The sequence below is a fragment of the Salvelinus namaycush genome, chromosome 20 (assembly GCF_016432855.1).
Source record: "Salvelinus namaycush isolate Seneca chromosome 20, SaNama_1.0, whole genome shotgun sequence".
NCBI classification, from domain to species: Eukaryota; Metazoa; Chordata; class Actinopteri; order Salmoniformes; family Salmonidae; genus Salvelinus; species Salvelinus namaycush.
This window is the reverse complement of record NC_052326.1, coordinates 26,943,169-26,968,733: the sequence shown is the minus strand read 5'-3', so window position 1 is coordinate 26,968,733 and position 25,565 is coordinate 26,943,169. Positions and strand designations below refer to the sequence as shown.

At 42.2% G+C, this 25,565-nt stretch overlaps 1 protein-coding gene and 1 pseudogene across 2 annotated transcripts; both read left to right on the top strand.

The window, feature by feature from the left end:
- The first annotated feature begins 1,973 nt into the window (after positions 1-1,973).
- On the top strand, positions 1,974-8,912 carry LOC120065168 (serine/arginine-rich splicing factor 3). 2 transcript variants are annotated; one of them, XM_039015943.1, is made up of 7 exons: positions 1,985-2,070; positions 2,907-2,971; positions 3,265-3,475; positions 3,923-4,063; positions 5,917-5,955; positions 7,771-7,857; positions 8,045-8,912. In XM_039015943.1, the coding sequence occupies exons 2-7, from the start codon at positions 2,965-2,967 to the stop codon at positions 8,070-8,072; spliced, it is 513 nt and encodes a 170-aa protein (XP_038871871.1). In that variant the 5' UTR covers positions 1,985-2,070; positions 2,907-2,964; the 3' UTR covers positions 8,073-8,912. The 2 variants fall into 2 exon arrangements, with proteins under 2 accessions (XP_038871872.1, XP_038871871.1); XM_039015944.1 differs by lacking the exon at positions 2,907-2,971 and having other exon boundaries at positions 1,974-2,070.
- Positions 8,913-20,090: 11,178 nt separating this feature from the next.
- LOC120065734 lies at positions 20,091-23,627 on the top strand (annotated as a pseudogene).
- The last annotated feature ends 1,938 nt before the right edge of the window (positions 23,628-25,565 follow it).

The following is a 25,565-nucleotide window of genomic DNA, read 5'->3' as shown; positions in this document are numbered from 1 at the left end:
ACACAAGGCTCAAAAGTACATTGAAATTGGTGGGGAAATATCCACCTGGGAGGTGTGATCATTGTCTGGAGATGGAGACAGTGGACTATTTTTTATTTTATTTTTTATTTCACCTTTATTTAACCAGGTAAGCTAGTTGAGAACAAGTTCTCATTTACAACTGCGACCTGGCCAAGATAAAGCAAAGCAGTGCGACACAAACAACAACACAGAGTTACACATGGAATAAACAAGCGTACAGTCAATAACACAATAGAACAAAAGAAAGTCTATATACAGTGTGTGCAAATGGCGTGAGGAGGTAAGGCAATAAATAGGCCATATTAGCGAAATTATTCACAATTTAGCATTTTAACACTGGAGTGATAACTGAGCAGATGATCATGTGCAAGTAGAGATACTGGTGTGCAAAAGAGCAGAAAAGTAAATAAAAACAATATGGGGATGAGGTAGGTAGATTGGGTGGGCTATTTACAGATGGACTATGTACAGCTGCAGCGATCGGTTAGTTGCTCAGATAGCTGATGTTTAAAGTTAGTGAGGGAAATATAAGTCTCCAGCTTCAGCGATTTTTGCAATTCGTTCCAGTCAATGGCAGCAGAGAACTGGAAGGAAAGGCGGCCAAAGGAGGTGTTGGCTTTGGGGATGACCAGTGAGATATACCTGCTGGAGCGCGTGCTACGGGTGGGTGTTGTTATCGTGACCAGTGAGCTGAGATAAGGCAGAGCTTTACCTAGCATAGACTTATAGATGACCTGGAGCCAGTGGGTCTGGCGACGAATATGTAGCGAGGGCCAGCCGACTAGAGCATACAGGTCGCAGTGGTGGGTGGTATAAGGGGCGTTGGTAACAAAATGGATGGCACTGTGATAGACTGCATCCAGTTTGCTGAGTAGAGTATTGGAAGCTATTTTGTAGATGACGCCGAAGTTGAGGATCGGTAGAATAGTCAGTTTTACTAGGGTAAGTTTGGCGGCATGACAGAAGGAGGCTTTTTTGCGAAATAGAAAGACTATTCTAGATTTGATTTTGAATTGGAGATGTTTGTTATGAGTCTGGAAGGAGAGTTTACAGTCTAGCCAGACACCTAGGTATTTGTAGTTGTACACATATTCTTGGTCAGAACCGTCCAGGGTAGTGATGCTAGTCGGGCGGGCGGGTGCGGGCAGCGAACGGTTGAAAAGCATGCATTTGGTTTTACTAGCGTTTAAGAGCAGTTGGAGGCCACGGAAGGAGTGTTGTATGGCATTGAAGCTCGTTTGGAGGTTAGTTAACACAGTGTCCAAAGAAGGGCCAGATGTATACAGAATAGTGTCGTCTGCGTAGAGGTGGATCAGAGAATCACCAGCAGCAAGAGCGACCTCATCGATATATACAGAGAAAAGAGTTGGCTCGAGAATTGAACCCTGTGGTACCCCCATAGAGACTGCCAGAGGTCCGGACAACAGGCCCTCCGATTTGACACATTGAACTCTATCTGAGAAGTAGTTGGTGAACCAGGCGAGGCAATCATTTGAGAAACCAAGGCTATTGAGTCTGCTGATAAGAATACGGTGATTGACAGAGTCGAAAGCCTTGGCTAGGTCGATGAAGACGGCTGCACAGTACTGTCTTTTATCGATGGCGGTTATGATACTGTTTAGTACCTTGAGCGTGGCTGAGGTGCACACGTGACCAGCTCGGACATGCTCTATTTCAGTGCCAGAAATATGGGAGGGAAAGGGAGTGATTGTTATTAGATTTGAGGAGCAATGGGGTTGAACAGCCAGGATTAAGTGAACTGCTGGGGAAATCTTCAGGGGACGTAGTATTTAATTATATATTTAGTTTCCTTAGGGAGTAGAGAATGTTGGGTAAGATGTAGACCTTCACTGTCTCTGGTCCACACTCCAGTCCAGTTGGTGGCGGTAATGCAGCTTAAAGTTTGTTGCCAACCGCGATATAAATCCCACAGAAGAAGATTTCCGGTCTCCATTTTATTATAGCTAGCAGCTCATGTCGCAGCTACAGACAGGCGTTTCGACGGAAGACTGCAAACGGATCGAATATTAGTGTTGGTTTTACAATACGGTAAATAACACATACCTAAATAATGCAGAGTGTGATATGTATTTAATTTTTCAATTAATGTTTATTTTATATTTACTGACTCTTGCATTTATACTAGCTAGTTAACGTTAGTTAGCCCACCGAAGAGCTAGCTAGCTAGTAACGTTATCCATTTTCAGTATTTTCGCAGCTAGTTAGTTTAGTTAGCTGAAATGGATAAACCAACGGTACTACATCATGTAATTGTATTGACACATGTTTAAGTGAATTTGCAGCTATACTCTGGCCTCACACGTAGCCCATGGCACGTAAACAAAAAAGTGAACTAGTAGGGAGGGAGCAAGCCAAGCAAATGTCGTGAGGGTTTTATCTCGTTAAGGCCCCAGCCCGGGCTTCTGCCATTTTGCATAACTACATACGGGCAGCTAGTTAGTAACCTTAGTGAACGATGGGTGTGGGGTGGGCGATTTTTGACCAACGTTGGATCAGAAAACAAGCTTGTTCTAACGTACTTATTACTTACTTTGTTGTAACTGTAATGGCAATTATATATTAGAAGAATTACCGCAATGCATTTCCATGTGCTATGCATTTCCACACCACTTGCTTTATGCCCTGTATTAATTTCTGGCACTTTGTTGCCTACCTCAATTTCAGTCAGAACGACGCAAAACATCTGATTGCGTGTTATAAACACACCTGGCTGTTTGAATGTGGTTTTGTAAATTGTATGTGGAAGGAAATTTGTAAATCTGCGTGTTATGAACATAGACTATAGTAAAGTCCTACTTGAATATAAATTGTTGTGTGGCAAATGTGTACTACGTGAAAATCTAAATGGACAATTCTTCTTTCAGTTTCTCATTCACGTTTGCGGAGTATCAATTTTTGTTTTGAAAATTGAGACCTGTTGAAATGGCAGGTAATTACAAAAGTTTTCGTTCCTTGCATGCCAGTACACTTGACAGATTGAATGTTTGACACAAGAATTTCAAGTAATTAGAGGTGTGTGTGTTCCAGAACTGCTTGATGTAACGTTAGCTTTTCTGGTTCATGTCTATATAAGGTTCACTTTGTAGATTGGCCATTCTGCTGCCTTTTGAAGCATGATTCCTAGAAAGCAAAACTAGTCAGATTCTGTGAACCATCAACTCTAATACCAAAGAGTGAGTGGTACCTGAGGAATTCTATACATTCTGCTTAATATTTTTACAGATCCAGCCATGCACCGAGATTGCCCTCTCGACTGCAAGGTCTATGTGGGAAACCTGGGAAATAATGGCAACAAGACAGAGCTGGAGAGGTCCTTTGGCTATTATGGGCCACTTCGCAGTGTCTGGGTAGCAAGGAACCCCCCAGGCTTTGCTTTTGTGGAATTTGAAGATCCAAGGGACGCAACAGACGCAGTGAGGGAGCTTGATGGAAGGTAAAGCCTAAGAACAAGTTTCTGGTATAAAAAAAATAACTGAATGATAGAATCAGGAAATTGAGGACTGCTGAAATGAGAGGCAATCACTAACGTTTTCGTTCCTTGCATGCCAATATACTTGACAGATTGACTGTTTGACCAAAGAAATTAGATGCATTCCAGAACTGTTTGAAGTAACATTTCTGTTTTTGCTATATGAATGCACATTTTCGCCGTGTGCTTTTCACGTTATAAAAGAACTATATGACAGAGCCTAGTTTGCTTGGAGATCCTTATTTCCAAGCAATGCACTTACTCTGATATTTGGAAGGACTACATATTAATTTCAGTTGCCACCCTCCATTTAACTACCCGACAGGTGGCGAAACAAGTCCATGTATGCCATAATGTTTTGGTGACCGTTAAACAGTATACCCGTGGTAACATCCTTATTGATCTGCACAGGACACTAAGTGGTTCTCGTGTGAGAGTGGAGCTGTCCAATGGTGAGAAACGCACCCGCAACCGGGGTCCTCCTCCCTCATGGAGCAGACGTCCTCGAGATGAACATCGTGGGCGTCGTGGTAGCCCGCCCGCCAGGCGCAGGTAACCCGTCTCACGTACAGGGCTTTATGATAGCAATGCCCAACAGACTACGAATCCCTTTCTTCCCCTTTTCCTATTTAAACTTTTATGTTTGTTCCTGTGTCTTTCCAAAATGCGTCTCCTGTTCCTCTGCACCATGTTGATAGTTCAGCTCTAACTGTTTGATAACCCTTGCTTCCATGGTAGTCTACAGTGGTTACTGTGATGTGGTGCTGAAAACGTGCTGTTTTCATCTTCATTATCATTGATCAATTTAACAAGTTCCAGGGAACTTTAGATCCAGGGGGTGGTAGTGTGAAATGAAGTGTGCTGCTTTGTATTCCAAGTTAGGAACATTTGCATTTACTGCTGCCACATTTTCTCTAAATTTGGATTGCAAGCTATTCACTGTTGCCTGAAGCACTGAATGTGTTTTGGAAGTGTGCTATACCGTGTGCACTTGCAAGATTATTTTAAGATTTGACAAAGTGTAAAAATTGCAGCCAGCTTTTTAAGTAGGTGATTCGTATTACAAAGCAGTACCTATCTATGAACCCGGTGGGGTGGGAGGGAAGCTTAATGATGCTAGATTGGTTGTTTTTGTTACAAATTGAGGTTGCCTTTTTATTTACCATTTATATTAATAAAAATGAACCCCCGTTACAGAGTCATCACCATGCCTCTTCTCACCACCCTCTGAGTCAGTCAACTAGTCCTCTTTCAGCATCATGTGACCTCTGACCAGCGTGCACCAATCAGCTTGGCTGTTGTCGTGTCACATGACCCAGGCATGGCCAGTCATCAGGTTGCACCAGCCCATTGGTTCCTGCGCATGCAGTTCTCAGCCTCCTCCTCCAACCTTAACCAAATCGGCAGCGGCCCACCTCACATTCCCGACCAATCAGCGTTTTACGTCCCCAAATGTCTACACTACAACCTACCAGCAACAGCCTTCGGCTAACCAATAAAAGCAGGAAAAATCCACAGCCAGCCCCCATCCGCCAGCCAACTAATCACCTCGCAGCATCTGGCCAGTCCTTTTCAGCCAAATCTGCCTACCCGGCCGACAGTCTGCCTCCCCTTCGTCATTTCTAGCTTGTTGAAAACCAAAAGACTAGTAAGTTTTTCCTGCTTCATACAGTACACTGCTGATTACAAATTTAAAAGTGAAGAGAAAGCTGCTTTTAAAAAAAGGTTCTCCTTTTTTATTTGAATCAAATAGGGTTGGTATTTCTCACTCATTACTGTAATCCGTTGATTTAAAGGGGCATGGTTCTGCATCCAGTGAGTCTAGGACCCTGACATTTTGAGATGTGAATTATTAAATTGTGACTTTCTAAATGTTCAAAGGAGCTATTCTGGTCAGTGCCTCCCCTTCCAAAGTGTAGGTCCCTCCCTGGTTTAGGTCGCAGTGGTCCCATCTTGTGTGTACTTTGCGGTTGTGCATAATGTAACCTTGATTTTACTGCAGCATTAAGAGGCCCTGTACCCAATGTTTTACCATTAGTTATGTTACAACCCTTCATTTTCTTATCCCTCCCCATTTGGTATAAATGCACTTCTTTCCCAAGCACTTTTTTGCCATTCTCTCAGCTGGCAGTATTAAATAACCATGACCTTTTAGGGGAGGTGATGACTGAATTTTGGATTACAAATGCCTTATCAGCGGTCACCCATTCTTATCCCTTAGGAGGGGTGTAGACTATAACTTTGTGCCCACTGAGGGTTAGTTTTCAGTGGGGACTGTAGGGTTTACTTCAGGGGAGTACAGGTAATTTGTGGGTCGGATGGGTTTGGTATCAATGGGTCACCAATGTATTGTGCTCTGCTTTTGACACCCTGTCACCCCGTCACCCCCCCCCCCCCACCACCAGATCTCCACGAAGGAGGAGCTTCAGCCGCAGCCGAAGCAGGTATGTTGACAACCGTAAGCGTTATTGTAAAATTGAACAGCCATACTGTGGGCAACTTAGATCTAAACAGATTATTGGGCATGGACGTAAGGACCCAATTTTGAATCATACTTAATATACACTGCTCAAAAAAATAAAGGGAACACTTAAACAACACAATGTAACTCCAAGTCAATCACACTTCTGTGAAATCAAACTGTCCACTTAGGAAGCAACACTGATTGACAATAAATTTCACATGCTGTTGTGCAAATGGAATAGACAAAAGGTGGAAATTATAGGCAATTAGCAAGACACCCCCAAAAAAGGAGTGATTCTGCAGGTGGTGACCACAGACCACTTCTCAGTTCCTATGCTTCCTGGCTGATGTTTTGGTCACTTTTGAATGTTGGCGGTGCTCTCACTCTAGTGGTAGCATGAGACGGAGTCTACAACCCACACAAGTGGCTCAGGTAGTGCAGTTCATCCAGGATGGCACATCAATGCGAGCTGTGGCAAAAAGGTTTGCTGTGTCTGTCAGCGTAGTGTCCAGAGCATGGAGGCGCTACCAGGAGACAGGCCAGTACATCAGGAGACGTGGAGGAGGCCGTAGGAGGGCAACAACCCAGCAGCAGGACCGCTACCTCCGCCTTTGTGCAAGGAGGTGCACTGCCAGAGCCCTGCAAAATGACCTCCAGCAGGCCACAAATGTGCATGTGTCTGCTCAAACGGTCAGGAACAGACTCCATGAGGGTGGTATGAGGGCCCGACGTCCACAGGTGGGGGTTGTGCTTACAGCCCAACACCGTGCAGGACGTTTGGCATTTGCCAGAGAACACCAAGATTGGCAAATTCGCCACTGGCGCCCTGTGCTCTTCACAGATGAAAGCAGGTTCACACTGAGCACATGAGCACATGTGACAGACGTGACAGAGTCTGGAGACGCCGTGGAGAACGTTCTGCTGCCTGCAACATCCTCCAGCATGACCGGTTTGGCGATGGGTCAGTCATGGTGTGGGGTGGCATTTCTTTGTGGGGCCGCACAGCCCTCCATGTGCTCGCCAGAGGTAGCCTGACTGCCATTAGGTACCGAGATGAGATCCTCAGACCCCTTGTGAGACCATATGCTGACACATGCACATTTGTGGCCTGCTGGAGGTCATTTTGCAGGGCTCTGGCAGTGCACCTCCTTGCACAAAGGCGGAGGTAGCGGTCCTGCTGCTGGGTTGTTGCCCTCCTACGGCCTCCTCCACGTCTCCTGATGTACTGGCCTGTCTCCTGGTAGCGCCTCCATGCTCTGGACACTACGCTGACAGACACAGCAAACCTTTTTGCCACAGCTCGCATTGATGTGCCATCCTGGATGAACTGCACTACCTGAGCCACTTGTGTGGGTTGTAGACTCCGTCTCATGCTACCACTAGAGTGAGAGCACCGCCAGCATTCAAAAGTGACCAAAACATCAGCCAGGAAGCATAGGAACTGAGAAGTGGTCTGTGGTCACCACCTGCAGAATCACTCCTTTTTTGGGGGTGTCTTGCTAATTGCCTATAATTTCCACCTTTTGTCTATTCCATTTGCACAACAGCATGTGAAATTTATTGTCAATCAGTGTTGCTTCCTAAGTGGACAGTTTGATTTCACAGAAGTGTGATTGACTTGGAGTTACATTGTGTTGTTTAAGTGTTCCCTTTATTTTTTTGAGCAGTGTATATATTTAAACACAGCTTTCCAGAGGGTAACTGACAAACTTGTCAACGATGACATCCTCTTGTCAACAGAGGCCAGTAAGATGCAGGTTGCTTTGGTTAATTCTGTTGTTCCTTCTGTATGCAGGTCTCTTTCCAGAGACAGGAAGAGGGAGAGATCTCTGTCCCGGGACAGAAACCATAAACCCTCAAGATCATTCTCTCGATCAAGGAGGTAAGCAGGAGAGGTTTTATGAGACAGAGCAAAGGATCTTATATCTTGTCTTAATATAACAATGAAACCACTTGTTAGTATGTAACTGTAACAGACCATGGCTTTAACATTGTTCTGAGAGTGCATGAATGCTCCGGGTAAAGTTTATATTAACATTCTGGCTTAACTGTTTTTCCCCTTCTCACAGCCGCTCCAGATCTACTGAGAGAAAGTAAGAAGATTCACGGCAATCGATGGATGAACAAATACAGCCATCCCTCTAGCGAGTTGTTTCATGTGATGGACTATAAATGACCCCTGGTCATTGGTCTTTTTTTCTCTCTTTTTTTTAAACAATCAAATATGTTTAGTATTTGCTTCTTTGTGACTTTCAAGGTATCTATTTCCTCTGTATTTTGTAAATAAGTGGGTATGCAGGTGTAATACGTTACTGAAAGAAAGGGCTGAACTTGAGAACCAACTTCTCATTCAAAATAGCATATGACATCGATGTTAGTCAAACATTTATTCCAGTGCCAAAATTGACCAAAAAAAATGCAAGTAAGTACATATAAAGTCAGTATCGTCCAAAACAGACTTGTGAGATTTGTTTACAAGATTTCGGCATGACTTGAGTGTTTGAGTATCTGTATGTCTAAAAGTACCAGGTCAAGGAAAGGCCCTGTTTTAAATAGTCTAGTGCTCACATCACGTTTCCATGTCAGCAAGATTTGTCTGGAGGTGGTAAAAGGCTATTGTCATCTATTCTATGTTGATTAATATATGTATCTTGTTGTCTAATTGATCTATGGGATTTTCGCTGTTCTTCCAGTTCCTGTTGGTAAATATTTGTCAATGGGAATAATGGCACCCGTATTCAGGATATTGGAATCTATTTGAGAAAAGAGATGCAAAGTACTGAATACAATTATCTCAATTTTGGCTCTACAATATTCCACTTTCTTTTCCTTTGTACTATTTGTAATGTTCTCTGAATTAAAAACTGGTTGTAGAAAAGTCTTCTGTTACCATTTTGTGGGGAGATATAAAATATTAAACTGTCTACAGACCTCAAAGATGTTCTTGCTTTGGATGTAGAATCATCGATATGAAACTAGAAAAGATTCAACTATGCTTCATCACAAATCAACAGGGAAATGCTGGGCTTCATGATGACAAACAATGATTATATTTCTTATTTCTTTGGTATTGAAGCATACAGCAGATTTCCAACGAGGTTGGAAAATAATTTGATTTGAGCAAACACTTTAATAGGTCAGAACAAATGTTTTCTCTTTATTCTTCCAATTTGCACACTCTACTGTTTTGTTTTTTCTTCAGATTCACCACAAGATGTAGCTGATTAAATGGCATGATCATTACACAGATGCATCTTGTGCTGGGGACAAAATGCCACTACAATGTGCAGTTTTGTCACAATGCCATAGATGTGAAGTTTTGAGGGAGTGTGCAATTGGCATGCTAACTGCAGGAATGTCCATCAGAGCTGTTGCCAGATAATTTAATGTTCATTCCTCTACCATAAGCTGCCTCCAATGTCATTTTAGAGTGAAAATGCTGCTGAGGAGTATTTCTGTCTGTATTGAAGCCCTTTTGTGAGGGAAAACTCATTGATTGGCTGGGCCTGGCTCCCAAGTGGGTGGGTCTAGGCCCACCCATGGCTGCACCCTGCCCAGTCATGTGAAATCCATATATTAAGGCTTAATGAATTAATTTAAATTGACTGATTTCTTCATATGAACTGTAACTCAGTAAAATCAATAAATTGTTGCATGTTAAGTTTATATTTTTGTTCAGTATATTTGCACAACCATTGACTACAAACGATTGGCACTGTGATTGGCTGGGCCTGGCTCCCAAGTGGGTGGGCCCCGTCCAAGACCAACCCATGGCTGTGCCCCCTGCCCATGTGAAATCCATAGATTAAGGCCTAATTTATTTAAATTGACTGATTTCCTTATATGAACTGTAACAGAAAAAATCTTTGTAATTGTTGCATGTTGTGTTTATATTTTTGTTCAGTATCATTTTCCTTCAATTCGCAAGAGGCTGAATGTATCTCACCGAAGAAAGCATCCAAGCGAGCAAAACAGCGCCCCTCTATGTGAATGTGTAGGCCATCTATCTGATGCTGTCTGGTCATAAAGAGTATGACATTGTTGCCTCCCATAGCATTGAATGCAAGGAAAGCCAGCGAGCAATTGGCCTCAATGAGCGTTGAGCTAAACTGAGTGAGCTGAACTATGAATGGTCCTGGAGCACCAAAAAAAGCCTGTTTGGATATGGCTTCACTCCTATTACATCAAGAGAAATACGTCATTGACAGAAACAACTTGAATTGTTGCATTTCATTGTGTTGTTGCCCTCCGGTGGCTAACTAGCTAGCTAAAATTTCCCTTTCCTAAATTAGCCATGTAAGGAGATAGGGATTTGGACTTGTGGTTTACTTTATTCTCTGTACTGACCAATGATTATAACGGCGATTCTGATCCAACCATAAATGTATATATTGGACTCAGAGGATGTAAGTTCAATATGTAGCTAGATGTAGAAGAATAATGTTAACTAGCTAACGTTGCCTATAAAAGGAAGTTAGGCTAGCAAGCAATCATTTTAGCCAGATTAAAATAAAAGCTTGTACTGTATGACAGCCATAGACTGTTTCGTCAACATGAAAGAAAGGAGGATGGCATTGGCGTCTCCACAAGTAGGGTGAGTCAATATGTTTTTTTTTATACTTGTATGTTTTTTTATACTTGCACGTCATATTTACCTTACGTTGATTGTTTTTGGTATCTTTAAATTGATGTTGAAATGGTGCTGGAAATGTGGAGGCAGCTCCTGTTTTCTTTGCGACTTGCAATATGCTTTTTGGACTTCACCGGACAGAGGTTGCTCTCCAGTTTAGTAATGAAACAAAGGTGTGGTGGAATTTATTCTGCCACTACATCTTATTGTCTCGACCTTAGGCGTATATATCACGGTGTCAAGGTATATGAACTAACAGGTTATAGAGCAAACAATGCAATTATCACAACACATAAATTGTAATATGCAAAAAAAAATCTGGCTTCCCCAGGGATTTTCCCCACGCACTGTTACTGTAAATTAGTTCTGCCATTAGGTTCCAAAAAGGGGAGAGGTCAGTTATACATTAGGTGCTATGATCCACACCTAATATCCCTTCTGTGACTGAATGACAATTTAGTTTCAATAATATCACAAAACAAACTTTACTGTCAAAATAGCTTTGTCTTCGGCTTCATATTCATAATCTTAAACTCATCTCCTATGATCATGTGAATGGCCTCCATCTGAATGCCCTCATCTCATAATAGGGTAAGCTACTTTGGATATGTGTTACATTTATAAAATGTATGCATATCATAGGTGTAAATGTACCAATGACAATGGTTTTAAAAAGTCACACCTGGACATCACAATTCTAAAATTGTAAACAAAATCCTATAATTGACTACAACTGGTGGATAAGAGGGGAGGTTGACCAATTCGTAAATTAGTGATTGAAGTGAATTTTTATTTAACTAGGCAAGTTACAATGACGGCCTATCCCGGCCAAACCCAGACCACGCTGGGCCAATTGTGCACCTCCCTATGGGACTACCAATCACAGCCAGATGTGATATAGCCTGGATTTGAAACAGGGACTGTAGTGACGCCTCTTGCACTGAGATGCAGTGCCTTAGACCGCTGTGCCACTAGTGAGCCCCTGGTCCTCATGAAAGTACTATAAAAATGTAACTTTAATTGTAATGTCACAAGACAACTTTACATAACTTACAGTGGGGCAAAAAAGTATTTAGTCAGCCACCAATTGTGCAAGTTCTCCCACTTAAAAAGATGAGAGAGGCCTGTAATTTTCATCATAGGTACACTTCAACTATGACAGACAAAATGAGGGGGAAAAAATCCAGAAAATCACATTGTGGGATTTTGAATGAATTTATTTGCAAATTATGGTGGAAAATAAGTATTTGGTCAATAACAAAAGTTTATCTCAATACTTTGTTATATACCCTTTGTTGGCAATGACAGAGGTCAAACGTTTTCTGTAAGTCTTCACAAGGTTTTCACACACTGTTGCTGGTATTTTGGCCCATTCCTCCATGCAGATCTCCTCTAGAGCAGTGATGTTTTGGGGCTGTTGCTGGGCAACACGGACTTTCAACTCCCTCCAAAGATTTTCTATGGGGTTGAGATCTGGAGACTGGCTAGGCCACTCCAGGACCTTGAAATGCTTCTTACGAAGCCACTCCTTCGTTGCCCGGGCGGTGTGTTTGGGATCATTGTCATGCTGAAAGACCCAGCCACGTTTATCTTCAATGCCCTTGCTGATGGTAGGCTTTGTTACTTTGGTCCCAGCTCTCTGCAGGTCATTCACTAGGTCCCCCCGTGTGGTTCTGGGATTTTTGCTCACCGTTCTTGTGATCATTTTGACCCCACGGGGTGAGATCTTGCATGGAGCCCCAGATCGAGGGAGATTATCAGTGGTCTTGTATGTCTTCAATTTCCTAATAATTGCTCCCACAGTTGATTTCTTCAAACCAAGCTGCTTACCTATTGCAGATTCAGTCTTCCCAGCCTGGTGCAGGTCTACAATTTTGTTTCTGGTATCCTTTGACAGCTCTTTGGTCTTGGCCATAGTGGAGTTTGGAGTGTGACTGTTTGAGGTTATGGACCGGTGTCTTTTATACTGATAACAAGTTCAAACAGGTGCCATTAATACAGGTAACGAGTGGAGGACAGAGGAGCCTCTTAAAGAAGAAGTTACAGGTCTGTGAGAGCCAGAAATCTTGCTTGTTTGTAGGTGACCAAATACTTATTTTCCACCATAATTTGCAAATAAATTCATTAAAAATCCTACAATGTGATTTTCTGGATTTTTTTTTCTCATTTTGTCTGTCATAGTTGAAGTGTACATATGATGAAAATTACAGGCCTCTCTCATCTTTTTAAGTGGGAGAACTTGCACAATTGGTGGCTGACTAAATACTTTTTTGCCCCACTGTACATTTTAAAAGGGTGGTGACTGTCAAAGTTCCATGTTGAATTCCCTCCATTATTACAAAACAGGAGTATATTCCAGTCTTTCTGGGTGTCTGTGAAAGCTCTGGGTCTGGACACCACCCTCTGCAACTGGATCCTGGACTTCCTGACATGGACCAACAACACCACCACTCTTGTCAAGAGGGTGCAACAGCGTCTCTACTTTCTAAGGCGGCTGAAGAAATTCAGCATGTCACCCCGGTCCTCTCCAAATACAACTACTGCACCATCGAGAGCGTCCTGACCAGTTGCATCACGGCCTGGTAAGGGAATTGTTCTCATTGAAAATCTGTTGTTTGAATTGAAGAGGCCAATCCATAAGTGCAGAGGCAGGATACCAAGGACCTGGGAAGATTCTGTATGGAGGAATGGTCTAAGATTCCTCCCAATGTGTTCTCTAATCTCATAAAACATTTTAGAGGAAGGCTCAGTGTCATTATCCTCGCAAGGGGAGGCTGCTGGAGTATTAATCATTTTGATCCCTATCTTTTTTAGATGTTTTTTAAAATTACTTGTTTGACTAAATCTCTATCTCTGAGCAATTGTATTAGTATAAAATAATATAATTTTCCCATTTTTGTGAGCATACAATTTAGTTCAGTATGTGTATTATTTATTTTATACAGTCTTTTTTGCTTATGTTTGTCAGTGGTGCCAATAATTTGGGACCTGACTAATACCCTCAAATAAAAGGTGTCACTGTACCTCATATAAAACATTTGATCTCAAATTCAAAATGGTGGAGTATAGAGGCAAATTTAGATTGCAGATTCACTTTCCAAATTTATCTGGAGGGGAGTGTACCTTCTCGTTTAAAATGTCATAACTTGCAAAGGAACCAAGAGCCCCTGTTAACCTCCTGCATTGCTAAACAACTGGGTTACTGTCCCATGAGGCTGAGTTTCTGGTCATTAAACACTCTTTCATGAGAGTAGGTCAACTGTCAGGTGTCTTTTATTTGCGGCTGCAGTGGGAAGGAACCGGGCAGGATGCCAGCAGGAATGAGGTTGGCTGGGGCGATCTGTGGAATAGAATGGAGATAGTGTGGCAGCCTGATGTTTTGGCTGACATAAGCAAGCCTGACTTCGAGAACAGGTAGATCAGTCGGAGCTAGCTCAAATTTCGGCACAAGATTGATCCACGACATGTGGAGCTGTGGGTCCTTAAAAGGGTCAATCTGTAGTTGCTACATCCATTTTTTGACAAATAAATGAATGATATATACCCATTGATTCTTTAAGAATATAATGTATAAATGCCTCATAAGCTTAGTTCAACTGTCAAACCCCATCAGAACCCCAAAAACACTGTATAGCCTCAAAACATTCTTAAAACTAAATGTGATATCTTGGATGGTCAGTTTGTCGTTGCATAGCACAGTCTATACATTTTAGAGTGGTTGCATTGTATACACGCATTGGCTGTAAGTCGCTTTGGATAAAAGCATCAGGTAAAGGTCATTAAAAAAAATATTAAAAAAAAATCTCCAGGCCCATCCCTCAGCTTTTTACCAAAACAGAAGCAGGGTGCCCGCTTTGTTATTGTTTCAACTAAGGATTATCCCTTTAAATACACTACAGTAGACATAGGCCTTTGCCCTGCAGCCCTGAACATGTGCTTCTGGTATTCTCTAATTCTTTTGTTTTTACACCAGAGCGACTCAAGTGCCTCTGCAACTCACTTCATGACATATATAGGCCTACACAGACTTTTATTCGAGGTCCAGGGAAGTCACTAATACAAACAACTATTACAGTATTGTACATAGGCCTAAATACCATATGTCAGTAAAAGAAATAGCATAACCCAGAGACATATTACAATGTAGGCATGTAGCCCAAAATAGAAAGGGCACAACTGTGTGAACTGTGGGTGGGAGAAGTCTACTCTCTGGAATGTCACTCGAATAATCAGTCCAACCTACAAGAAGTCTAAGCCAAGTGAAGAGATTGGTCTGGACTGGAATTTACTCATACCGGAAAAACTTGGAGTTTGAATTTGTGTAAATGGTTGTTTACTGGACGAAATACACATGCTTAACTCAGCCTTTGCACCAGAGAAAATTAATCACGCCCCCCAAAGTTTATGAAAGTCTGCTTCTGCTTAACTGCCACTCTGCCAGAACAGTACACTTTGAGAAAGTATCAAGCAAAGATAAGACATCAGTGAGAACTTGAGTTGCTTTAGTTGTGCCTCAGGCATTTAGTAAAACAGTTTTTAGAAAACTGATGTTCAAAGCAAAAGTTTTAAAGTAAACCATAATTTAATTTTCAAAGAGTAACCTGAAACCGAGAAAGGGAACTTTTCCTGATGTTTGGATTGCAGTTTCATTGTATGTAAAATCTTCAAATATCTATGCATGCTACTTTTTATGTAAATTAAAATAACAGTAACTCAGAAAAGCCTTGTCAGGCTATAGGCTTATGGAAATGTGTTATTTCATACAACTCTATGCTGCTCTTTGTATGCCATTTGAATATTTGAGAATTAACCAATGATATTAGGCCACTCTTGGCCATGATTACAGACACCCGTGTGTCTTTTGACACTATATAAACGAGTCATCCCTCAGTGTTTGTGATTATACCCTGATGAAGACAGCTTGGCTGTCGAAACGTTGGTAATTAAATCTTTGCATCTGAGCTCCTGGAGTGTGCGGCTCTCTTTTATTTTCAAGTTTTCTACTCCGCTAGACAGCACCTCGCCTAAATAGGTGTGCGTTTCTTTTTCTTCTATTTCATACAACTGAACAAAGGAAAGGTTGAATCATTATCAAATCAAAGTTTATTTGTCACGTGCGCCGAATACAACAGGTGTAGACCTTACAGTGAAAAGCTTACTTACAGGCCCTAACCAACAGTGCAATTTAAGTAAAAAAATAGGTATTAGGTGAACAACAGATAAAGGAAATAAAAAACAGTAAAAAGACAGTGAATAATAACAGTAGCAAAGCTATATACAGTAGCGAGGCTATATACAGGCACCGGTTAGTCGGGCTAATTGAGGTAGTATGTACATGTAGGTTTGGTTAAAGTAACTATGCATATATGATAAACAGAGAGTAGCAGTAGCGTAAAAGAGGGGTTGGCGGGTGGCGGGACACAATGCAGATAGCCCGGGTAGCCAATGTGCGGGGGCACCGGTTAGTTGGGCTAATTGAGGTAGTATGTACATGAATGTATAGTTAAAGTGACTATGCATATATGATAAACAGAGAGTAGCAGCAGCGTAAAAGAGGGGTTGGGGGGGAACACACAATGCAAATAGTCTGGGTAGCCATTTGGGGGTAAAAGCTGTTGAGAAGCCTTTTGGTCCTAGACTTGGCGCTCCGGTACCACTTGCCATGCGGTAGTAGAGAGAACAGTCTATGACTGGGGTGGATGGGGTCTTTGACAATTTTTAGGGCCTTTCTCTGATACCGCATGGTGTAGAGGTCCTGGATGGCAGGCAGCTTAGCCCCAGTGATGTACTGGGCCGTACGCACTACCCTCTGTAGTGCCTTGCGGTCGGAGGCCGAGCACTTTCCGTACCAGGCAGTGATGCAACCAGTCTGGATGCTCTCGATGTTGCAGCTGTAGAACCTTTTGAGGATCTCAGGACCCATGTCAAATCTTTTTAGTTTCCTGAAGGGGAATAGGCTTTGTCATGCTCTATTTATGACTGTCTTGGTGTGTTTGGGTTGTTGGTGATGTGGACACCAAGGAACTTGAAGCTCTCAACCTGCTCCACTACAGCCCCGTCGATGAGAATGGGGGCGTGCTCGGTCCTCCTTTTCCTGTAGTTCACAATCATCTCCTTAGTCTTGGTTACGTTGAGGGATAGGTTGTTATTCTAGCACCACCCGGCCAGGTCACTGACCTCCTCCCTACAGGCTGTCTCGTTGTTGTCGGTGATCAGGCCTACCACTGTTGTGTCGTCTGCAAACGTAATGATGGTGTTGGAGTCGTACCTGGTCACACAGTTGTGGGTGAACAGGGAGTACAGGAGGGGATTGAGCACGCACCCCTGAGGGGCTCCAGTGTTGAGGATCAGCATGGCAGATGTGTTGCTACCTACCCTCACCACCTGGGGGCGGCCCATCAGGAAGTCCAGGATCCAGTTGCAGAGTGATGTGTTTAGTCCCAGGGTCCTTAGCTTAGTGAGGAACTTTGAGGGCACTATGGTGTTGAGCTGTAGTCAATGAACAGCATTCTCACGTAGGTTGGAATGGGTCTAGGAGTGGGTCTAGGGTTTCTGGGATGATGGTGTTGATATGAGCCATGATGTCATGTTTCCTCCTGGCACCAGAGGGAGGCAGAAACCACCCTAGAGACTTTTATTGGACTCAGGTGTGTCTTATTAGTTCATGATTGTGTCCCTGTTGAAAAAGGTAAGTTTTCTGTGGTCCTTTGCAGAAGCTTGAATTGTTTACCGTGTGCATTCTTTTCCTGAGTGAGTTTGAGGCTTAGTATTTGTTATTTTTCTAGTGTACTGTGATCCTGCCTCTACTGTTTCTCAGTAAAGTATTTATGTTTATCCTTATCCACTGATTCCTCATCTGGTCTCTTCTCTGCACCTGTGTCCAACCTCTCCACGTCACACATGACCAGCCTTTCAAAGCTACAGATGTGAGTGCTACGGATCGGTAGTCATTTAGGTAGGTTACCTTGGTGTTCTTGGGCCCAGGGACTATGGTGGTCTGCTTGACTAACTCATCACTTAAGGAGGCAAACATATTGAGTGAATTTGTTTTTCAACTAAATACAGTCTCTGTTCAACAATACTCTATTATGGCTCTTTGTTTCCACATAAACAAACATTCAGTCCAGGTTTTTTGTTTTGTTGCAATTCTCAATTAGCCTTTCAGAGGCTTTGACAGTCCTTTTTGGTTGTTCTGCTGAAGCACTTATTGAAGCAGTTGAATAGCATTCATTGTCAGTCAGGGTGTTCAGACTGTTTAGTCCAATGCTGAAGGCATTTGACACTTAAGTAGTGTCCTCCTGATAATCCTCAGTCCCTTGAGTAAACGGCTGAAGCCTTAGAGCCACTCGGTTTCCTCTAAGTTGTGATCCATGCTCCGTTTGGATCTCATAGGAATGCGGTGCAACTTCTCTCTGCACGTGTCCTTGCTGCATCCAGGTTCCCGTAGTGATGTCTCTGAGTTTTTGGTTTGTCCGTTCAATTAAAACCGACAACCATCTTCTCTTCATCTTCGATGGGGTTAACGGCGGTTGGCAACAGAGCGAGAACGTTGCATTACCACCACCAGCTGGACGGGATATTGAATAAGAAACTAAAAAAACATTGCAGAAGAGGGGGGAAAACTACATCATATTAAAATAAAACATGTTAACTAAGAAAGCCCATCCCACTTCTTCAATCCCAGTCCACTCTAAAATACATCCCTACACGGGCTCAGGGGCCTGTGATGGCGGTACATTCACCATCAGGATTTCTTGCACGGCGTCGGCTGTGAAATCACAGACCCAAAACTTTCAGCAGCATTCACAATACCAATTTGATTAGATTTCTTCTCCGCTTGTGCTGTACAGTTTATGACCATTGCAATAAATAATAAAGTCCACATTTTTAACATGCAGCAGTTCACTATCCCTCGGTTGATGAGAAACCTTCACTGGTCTTGGTGGCGCTACTGCCGTTGTTTCTTCCCCGCTACTCGTTCCTTCCAATTTTCTCACCGCCTCCAGATAGGAGACACGCTGGACACTCCTTACCCTTGCCACCTCATTCTCCTTCACCTTAACAGGTCACTCCAGAAATTCAGGTGCATGTTCACCTCCACAGTTGCAGCATTTCCCTTCATCTGGCGTACGATACTCTTCCCTTCTGCACACACTTGACACATGACCAAATATTTTACATTTATAACACTGAAGGGGCTTGTACACAAACGCTCTTACAGGGTGTCTCATGAATCCTAACTTTGTATGAGAAGGGAGAGACTCGTCATCAAAGAACAGTAGCATGGATGAATTTAATTTATTTTCTCCACACGTCAGTCGATTTGCACCAACCACTCCATCGATGTCTTCAGTTATATCCTCTGCCTTTATTTCTTGCGCCACCCCAGAAATAACCCCCTAGATAGCACCCTGCTACGAAAATCCACACAGGAAACATTCCGCAACAATATTTTTTTGAGTCTTAAAACACGCTTCTTCTCCTCCGCAGAAACAACAAATCTAAATAAGACCACTTCTTGTGACTCACCGACTCCACACTTTCCTCCAACACATTCCAGATTTTGGATTTCCCAAGTAGCATTGATCCAAAACCCTCAATCCGATTAAATACTAGTCTCGTGGTTTCCTATTTTCCAATGCTGATTTACATTTAAAGTTTCCCTTTTTCTTCGCCACTGTAACCCACCATTCTCACTTTCTGTACTATTAGCTTCACCCAACTCACTAGCAGTTTCAAACAAAACCTCAGTTTCCCACCATCTTCTCAAACGATGATCTTTCGACCTAGACAACAAGGGGAGGGGAGTTCCTTACTAATTAGTGACCTTAATTCATCAGTCAAGTACAGGACAGGAGCGAAAACCCGAAGACACTCGGCCCTCTGTGGAATGAGTTTAACACGTGACATAGATTTGCCCTATTTCAGCCTCTATTAATTTACTGTAGTTAACTCTGTTTGAATTGTTCCCTGACATCAGACACGTTTTCACGAAGATAGTTTGGAGTGAGATTTATTTTCTTTAATCTGTAAATGTCTACCATGATCTGTGCGTATATTCAACATGATTCACAAATGAAACTATGATCTATGAATATATTTAGTAAATAAAACCAGGATCTGTAAATGTGTAAAAATATTTCACTAATTAAACCTTGATCTGTATATGTATTCAACATAGCTCACAAATAAAACGAACATTTTAACAAATATAGAACGATGTGTGAGCAAATGTTCAGAAACATTTACAACTGTGGAATGTGCATTTGCACATTCAAAAAGTGCTTGTGGATCTCTGTATTTTGTTTGTAAAAAACGCAAGTTATGGGTTAACACTGGCACCTAGTGGTTATTCGTAGTACTACAGCCACGAGTTGACGTCCAGGACTTGTCTTTACATGTCGCTGTAGAGGTTTGCCCAGGCATGTACTGTACTAGATCAGGACAGTAGGAGGGCTTTATGAATCATAGTCTGATGGCAAGCACTTAAATACAACTGCAGCATCCTGAACACACAGTCCAGTTCCTCCTTTACACTGATGAAGTGAAGTACAGTTGGGATTTTGAGAGAGATTTACTTGTGCATAAATGGTAAGTTCTTTATTGGTTGGGTTAGGCTAGCTATACAACTTCTTACATCTTGTTGCATTAGCGAGTAGTGTTTCAGTGATTATGGTGTGATATTTGGTTGTTATTGAATTATATTGGAATATCTGATTTATTGATGCCATTTATTAATATTTGTTTCAGTTTGATGGTTGGTGATAGGATAGGCCGATTTTAAGATAATTTAATTGGGTTACTACCTTAGTTGTTGATGTTTAAATCTGAGAGAAACAGTCTTGGTCTTACATAGCAATAATCTATCATATTTACCTTTGTTCACAAGTTCAGAGGCATCTGATTGCAGTGAAACATAAATTTAAAAAATCAAACTTCAGCACTTTTAGATTTGCTATTCTGTAGAGTAGAAGACACAAGAAAGGGACTTGTGTCACATACTCAGGATAATTCAACAAACTGTCAACTCCGACAATGTACACTATATTTACAAAAGTATATGGACACCCCTTCAAATTAGTGGATTTGGCTATTTTAGCCACACCCGTTTCTGACAGGTGTATAAAATCGAGCACACAGGCATGCAATCTCCATAGACAAACATTGGCAGTGGAATGGCCTTACTGAAGGGGCTCTGTGACTTTCAACGTGGCATCGTCATAGGATGCCACCTTTCCAACAAGTCAGTTCGTAAAATTTCTGCCCTGTTATTGTGAAGTGGAAACGGAAAGGTGGGAGCAACAAGGCTCAGCCGCAAAGTGGTAGGCCACACAAGCTCACAGAACGGGACCGCCGAGTGCTGAAGCACAGAGCCCCGACCTCAACCCCATCGAACATCTTTGGGATGAATTGGAACACCGACTGCGAGCCAGGCCTAATCGCCCAACATCAGTGCCCGACCTCACTAATGCTCTTGTGGCTGAAAGGAAGCAAGTCCTTGCAGCAGTGCTCCAACATCTAGTGGAAAGCCTTCCCAGAAGAGTGGAGGCTGTTATAGCAGCAAAGGGGGGACCAACTCTATATTAATGCCCATGGTTTTGGAATGAGATGTTCGACGAGCTTTTGGCCATGTGGTGTAGATCAGGTGTCTACATTTGACATGAGGTCTTTTTACATGATCTTATTGATGACGTTACTGTTTGCTCTTGCTGTGCTCTGTAAGTAGATATCCGTCTACTTAACTAACCATGCTGTCCTCTCCCTTTGTCCCCTGCAGTGTAGAACCAGAACAACCATGGCCAGTCGTAAGCGGATTCTGAGCTCCCTGGGGAAAGGTTCTGCCAGACGGAACCTGTTTGGCCCAGTGGACCATGAGCAGTTGCAGCAGGAGTACCAGAATACCTTGCGCAGAGACCTGGAGGACGCCTGCCACCGCTGGGGCTTTGATTTCCTGTCAGAGAAGCCTCTGGCTGGGGGAGACTTCCAGTGGGAGGGGGTTCTAGGCACCAAGCTGCCTCTCCTCTACCAACCCTGCCTTTTGGGTCAGGGAGAGGCACAGAGGGAGGGAGGCCTGACGGCCATCACAGGGGGGGTCAGGGCAGGGCCATTGCACCGTGGCAAGGAGAATATCCCTTGCACACCTGAGAAGTGCGGAGCCAACCACCAGAACCTGGAGAAAACACCAGACAAGAAGGAGAACACGAACCACAATGAAAACAGACTGAAGACGAAACAGACCGAAGACTAAACAGACCAACCTCACAGGTAGGAGTGTTGGTGTCGTGTGTGGATGTAGGGGTTGGTTATTGGGGAAGGGTTATAAGGATGTAGGGTTGAACTGCTGGTTTACTTTAAAATTAAGTTTTGAATAAGAAGTCCAATGCTGACAAGTCCTCTTGGTTTCTGTCTCTGCAGATTTCTACCAAGCCAAGAAGAGAGTGGTGGGTACGCAGTGTAAGTCAGGCCAGTGATTTCAGGGCACACAGTCACAGCAGCCAGAGAGCCAACAGTCGGGACAGAACCACAGCAAACACTACTTCTCGCAGGAACCCACACACTGCACAGACACTGGACACATAGAGTGCATAGTTACCTGGAGGAATACATAACCAATACTATAAACAAATGCAGGGGGAAATTAAACAACATCTTTTATTGCATCCATTACCAATGCATATTGTAAAAAAAAAAAAGTATATCCATGTATGTTAACCGATGTACTAATGATTTCAATGTAAGGGGGCTTGTGTTCTTCCTGTGGTAATGAAGGAACATTCAAACGGTTCAAATGATGCATCCATGTTCATTTGTGAGTCATGTAAGGACATCCTCTAAAACCCTATGACCTTTTGGTGTAAAGGGGACTTTTGCTATAAGAGCTCACTGTCTGGACAGGTAAGTTCCTGTCTGACATTCCACAGCACTAAAATGGACCAATCAAAGCCCTGCCTCTGGGTCTACCCTTAAACCCTCTTGTCTTGATGACATCTTGAAATGATGAAACCATACTGTTTATGGTAGAGGTTGAATCTACTACAATATACTGTCTCATTGAAAAATGACCACAACAACATAATAGTATTTTACAAAGTCTTTCTGGTTCATATGTCCAAATGTATTGATTGATGTGATTTTATTTAATGTTTTTTCATTATGCTGTATTTCTTGTGAAGAGCGCCAGAATCATGTTATTGTCTGTCTTTTGCAAGCACTTCCTGCCTAAAGTATGTATGTTTGTACATATTGTGTACATTTGTGAAATCTCAACATGTACTCATAGGAAACTAGTGGAAGAGTACTGTAATGAATAAGACTGTTATGCTTATAATGCAAATTCCTATATAGGAAATGTCACCAATGTCCCTCACCTTCTAACTAGGGCATTTTGCTATAATACTCCTGGGAATTTGTTGATGGGTACCTCCCCAATGCTCTTTCATGATTTTCTGAACACAAGGCCAGACATGAAAGTTAACCTTAGAATAGTATCAGAAATGTACGTTTTCTTTCAGTATTGCTCAATATTTTTAATGTAGCCCACAGCAGGTGCATCAAGGGACTCAAATTAGTCAAGTGCATGTATGGTATTTTAATCTAAACAGGGAAATTGTGTCCTCAAAAACACACAGCTATTTTAGAGTAAGCTACAGCCAAGTGGAAGTGCAGTAAAATACACATGAAGTGTTTTCATCTGCCTCAAACTAAGGTCCATCACGGACCACGGTTATTTTTTGTTATGATGGCTGATCCTTCTGCTATTGGTAATTTGAATGGGGGTTAGACAACATCTCTGTCATGAAAATTCTTCCAAACTAAACTAATAGCTTCACAGACCCTGATATTCTGCTAATAACATGCATTACACCAAAAAATGCACTTGTGTTTATAGATGTTGGTGCACAAGTCCTACATAGGGTTTATGTTCAAAGCTACAACAAACATATTATTTATTATGAAATAAGGTAGATATGTGTAATTGGTTATTAGGAAAAAAATGAAATAAATACAGTATGTATATATTATCCTGAAGTACATTTATTGTTTCACCTTTGGGTGTCATGAAAATCTTTTGACCTGAAGATAAGTAACCAATATTTATAAAAACATTTCTCTCCACCTCAGTCAGGCATCGATTCTCAATTCCAGAGGAACAAAATATTTATGTAATACAGATCGGAGTTCTGTGGAGCCATATTTATACTGAACAAAAAATATCAATGCAACATGTAGAAGTGCTGGTCCCATGATTCATGAGCTGAAATAAAAGACCTCTGTATTTCTCTCAAATGTTGTGCACAAATGTGTTTAGATCCCTGCTAGTGAGCATTTCTCCTTTGCCAAGATAATCCATCCACCTGACAGGTGTGGCATATCAAGAAGCTGATTAAACAGCATGATCATTACACAGGTGAACCTTGTGCTGGGGACAATAAAAGGACTCTATAAAATGTGCAGTTTTGTCACACAACACAATGCCACAGATGTCTCAAGTTTTGAGGGAGCATGCAATTGTCATGCTGACTGCAGGAAAGTCCACCAGAGCTGTTGCCAGAGAATTTAATATTGATTTCTCTACCATAATCCACCTCCAACGTTGTTTGGCAGTATGTCCAACCGGCCTCACAACTGCAGACCACGTGTAACCACGCTAGCTCAGGACCTCCACATCCAGCTTCTTCATTTTTGGGATCGTCTGAGACCAGCCACCCAGACAGCTGATGAAACTGGGTTTGCAGAACCGAAGAAGTTCTATACAACTGTCAGAAACCGTCTCAGGGAAGCTTATCTGCTTGCTCATCATCATCACCAGGGTCTTGACCTGACTGCAGTTCGGCGTCGTAACCGACTTCAGTGGGAAAATGCTCACCTTCGATGACCACTGGCACAACGGAGAAGTGTAATCTTTTTTTAAAGTATCTGTGACCAACAGATCCATATCTGCATTCCCAGTCATGGATTGGGGCCTAATGAATTTATTTCAAATGACTGATTTCCTTATATGAACTGTAACTCAGGAAAATCTTTGAAATTGTTGCGTTTATATTTTTGTTCAGTGTATAAAGCATGAAGACGAGGCCAAGCGTACGTTTGATTACATTTATAAGTACCGCTACACATTATGCACCATTACCACATCATGAACTCTTTTTTAAATCATGTTCATCATATTCTGAAAACTGAAAGTTAGCTCATCAAATATAAATTATTTGCATAAACAAAGAAGATTTAAAAACTAAATCCCTAGTATTTTTGTATTGATAGCATAATGATTACAAATACTATCATCATGTAGACGGCTAGAATAAAAATAGGATTTGTAATTTTGTTACTGCTATTAATGGTTGACAGAGCCCATTGTGGTTGTCAGAGGCCTCACCTCAGTCACTCCTTCACTCCTGTGCCCCTTTTCACATTGGAAACAGAAGATGACCACTGAAAGTAGTGACAACATCGTGATCATCAAAGGCAACTGCTCCACTCCTGAGTTGAACATACATATTCTCCCCAACCTCTAGCTGCAGGGAGACTTGAGTTGGAAATGTTGATGTAATAATCATTAGATGAGTTGTGGAACGCAGAGATGACCTTCTGGGAGTTCTTGTACATGCTTAAAATCATAGGATGTGTTCCATGGCCAAATCCAGTAATCGCAAAGTGGTAGACTCCTTTAACCTTTGCAGTGAACACACCTAAATATAAGCATTAAGATATTAGTGATATAGTTGATGAGACAGTGGATTGTGCAGTCAGATGGAACAGAGTAAACAGGCATTTCAACGTCATAGATTTACCAGGTGGTAACTTGTGGAATAGACAATGGCGGGAATGCGGTTTTAACCAATCAGCATCCAGGATTAGACCCACCCGTTGTATAACATAACACTTTATACTTTAGATTACTATGTACAGTGCATGCCCACTGTTACAACTTATCACGTGCATCATTTGACATATGGGAA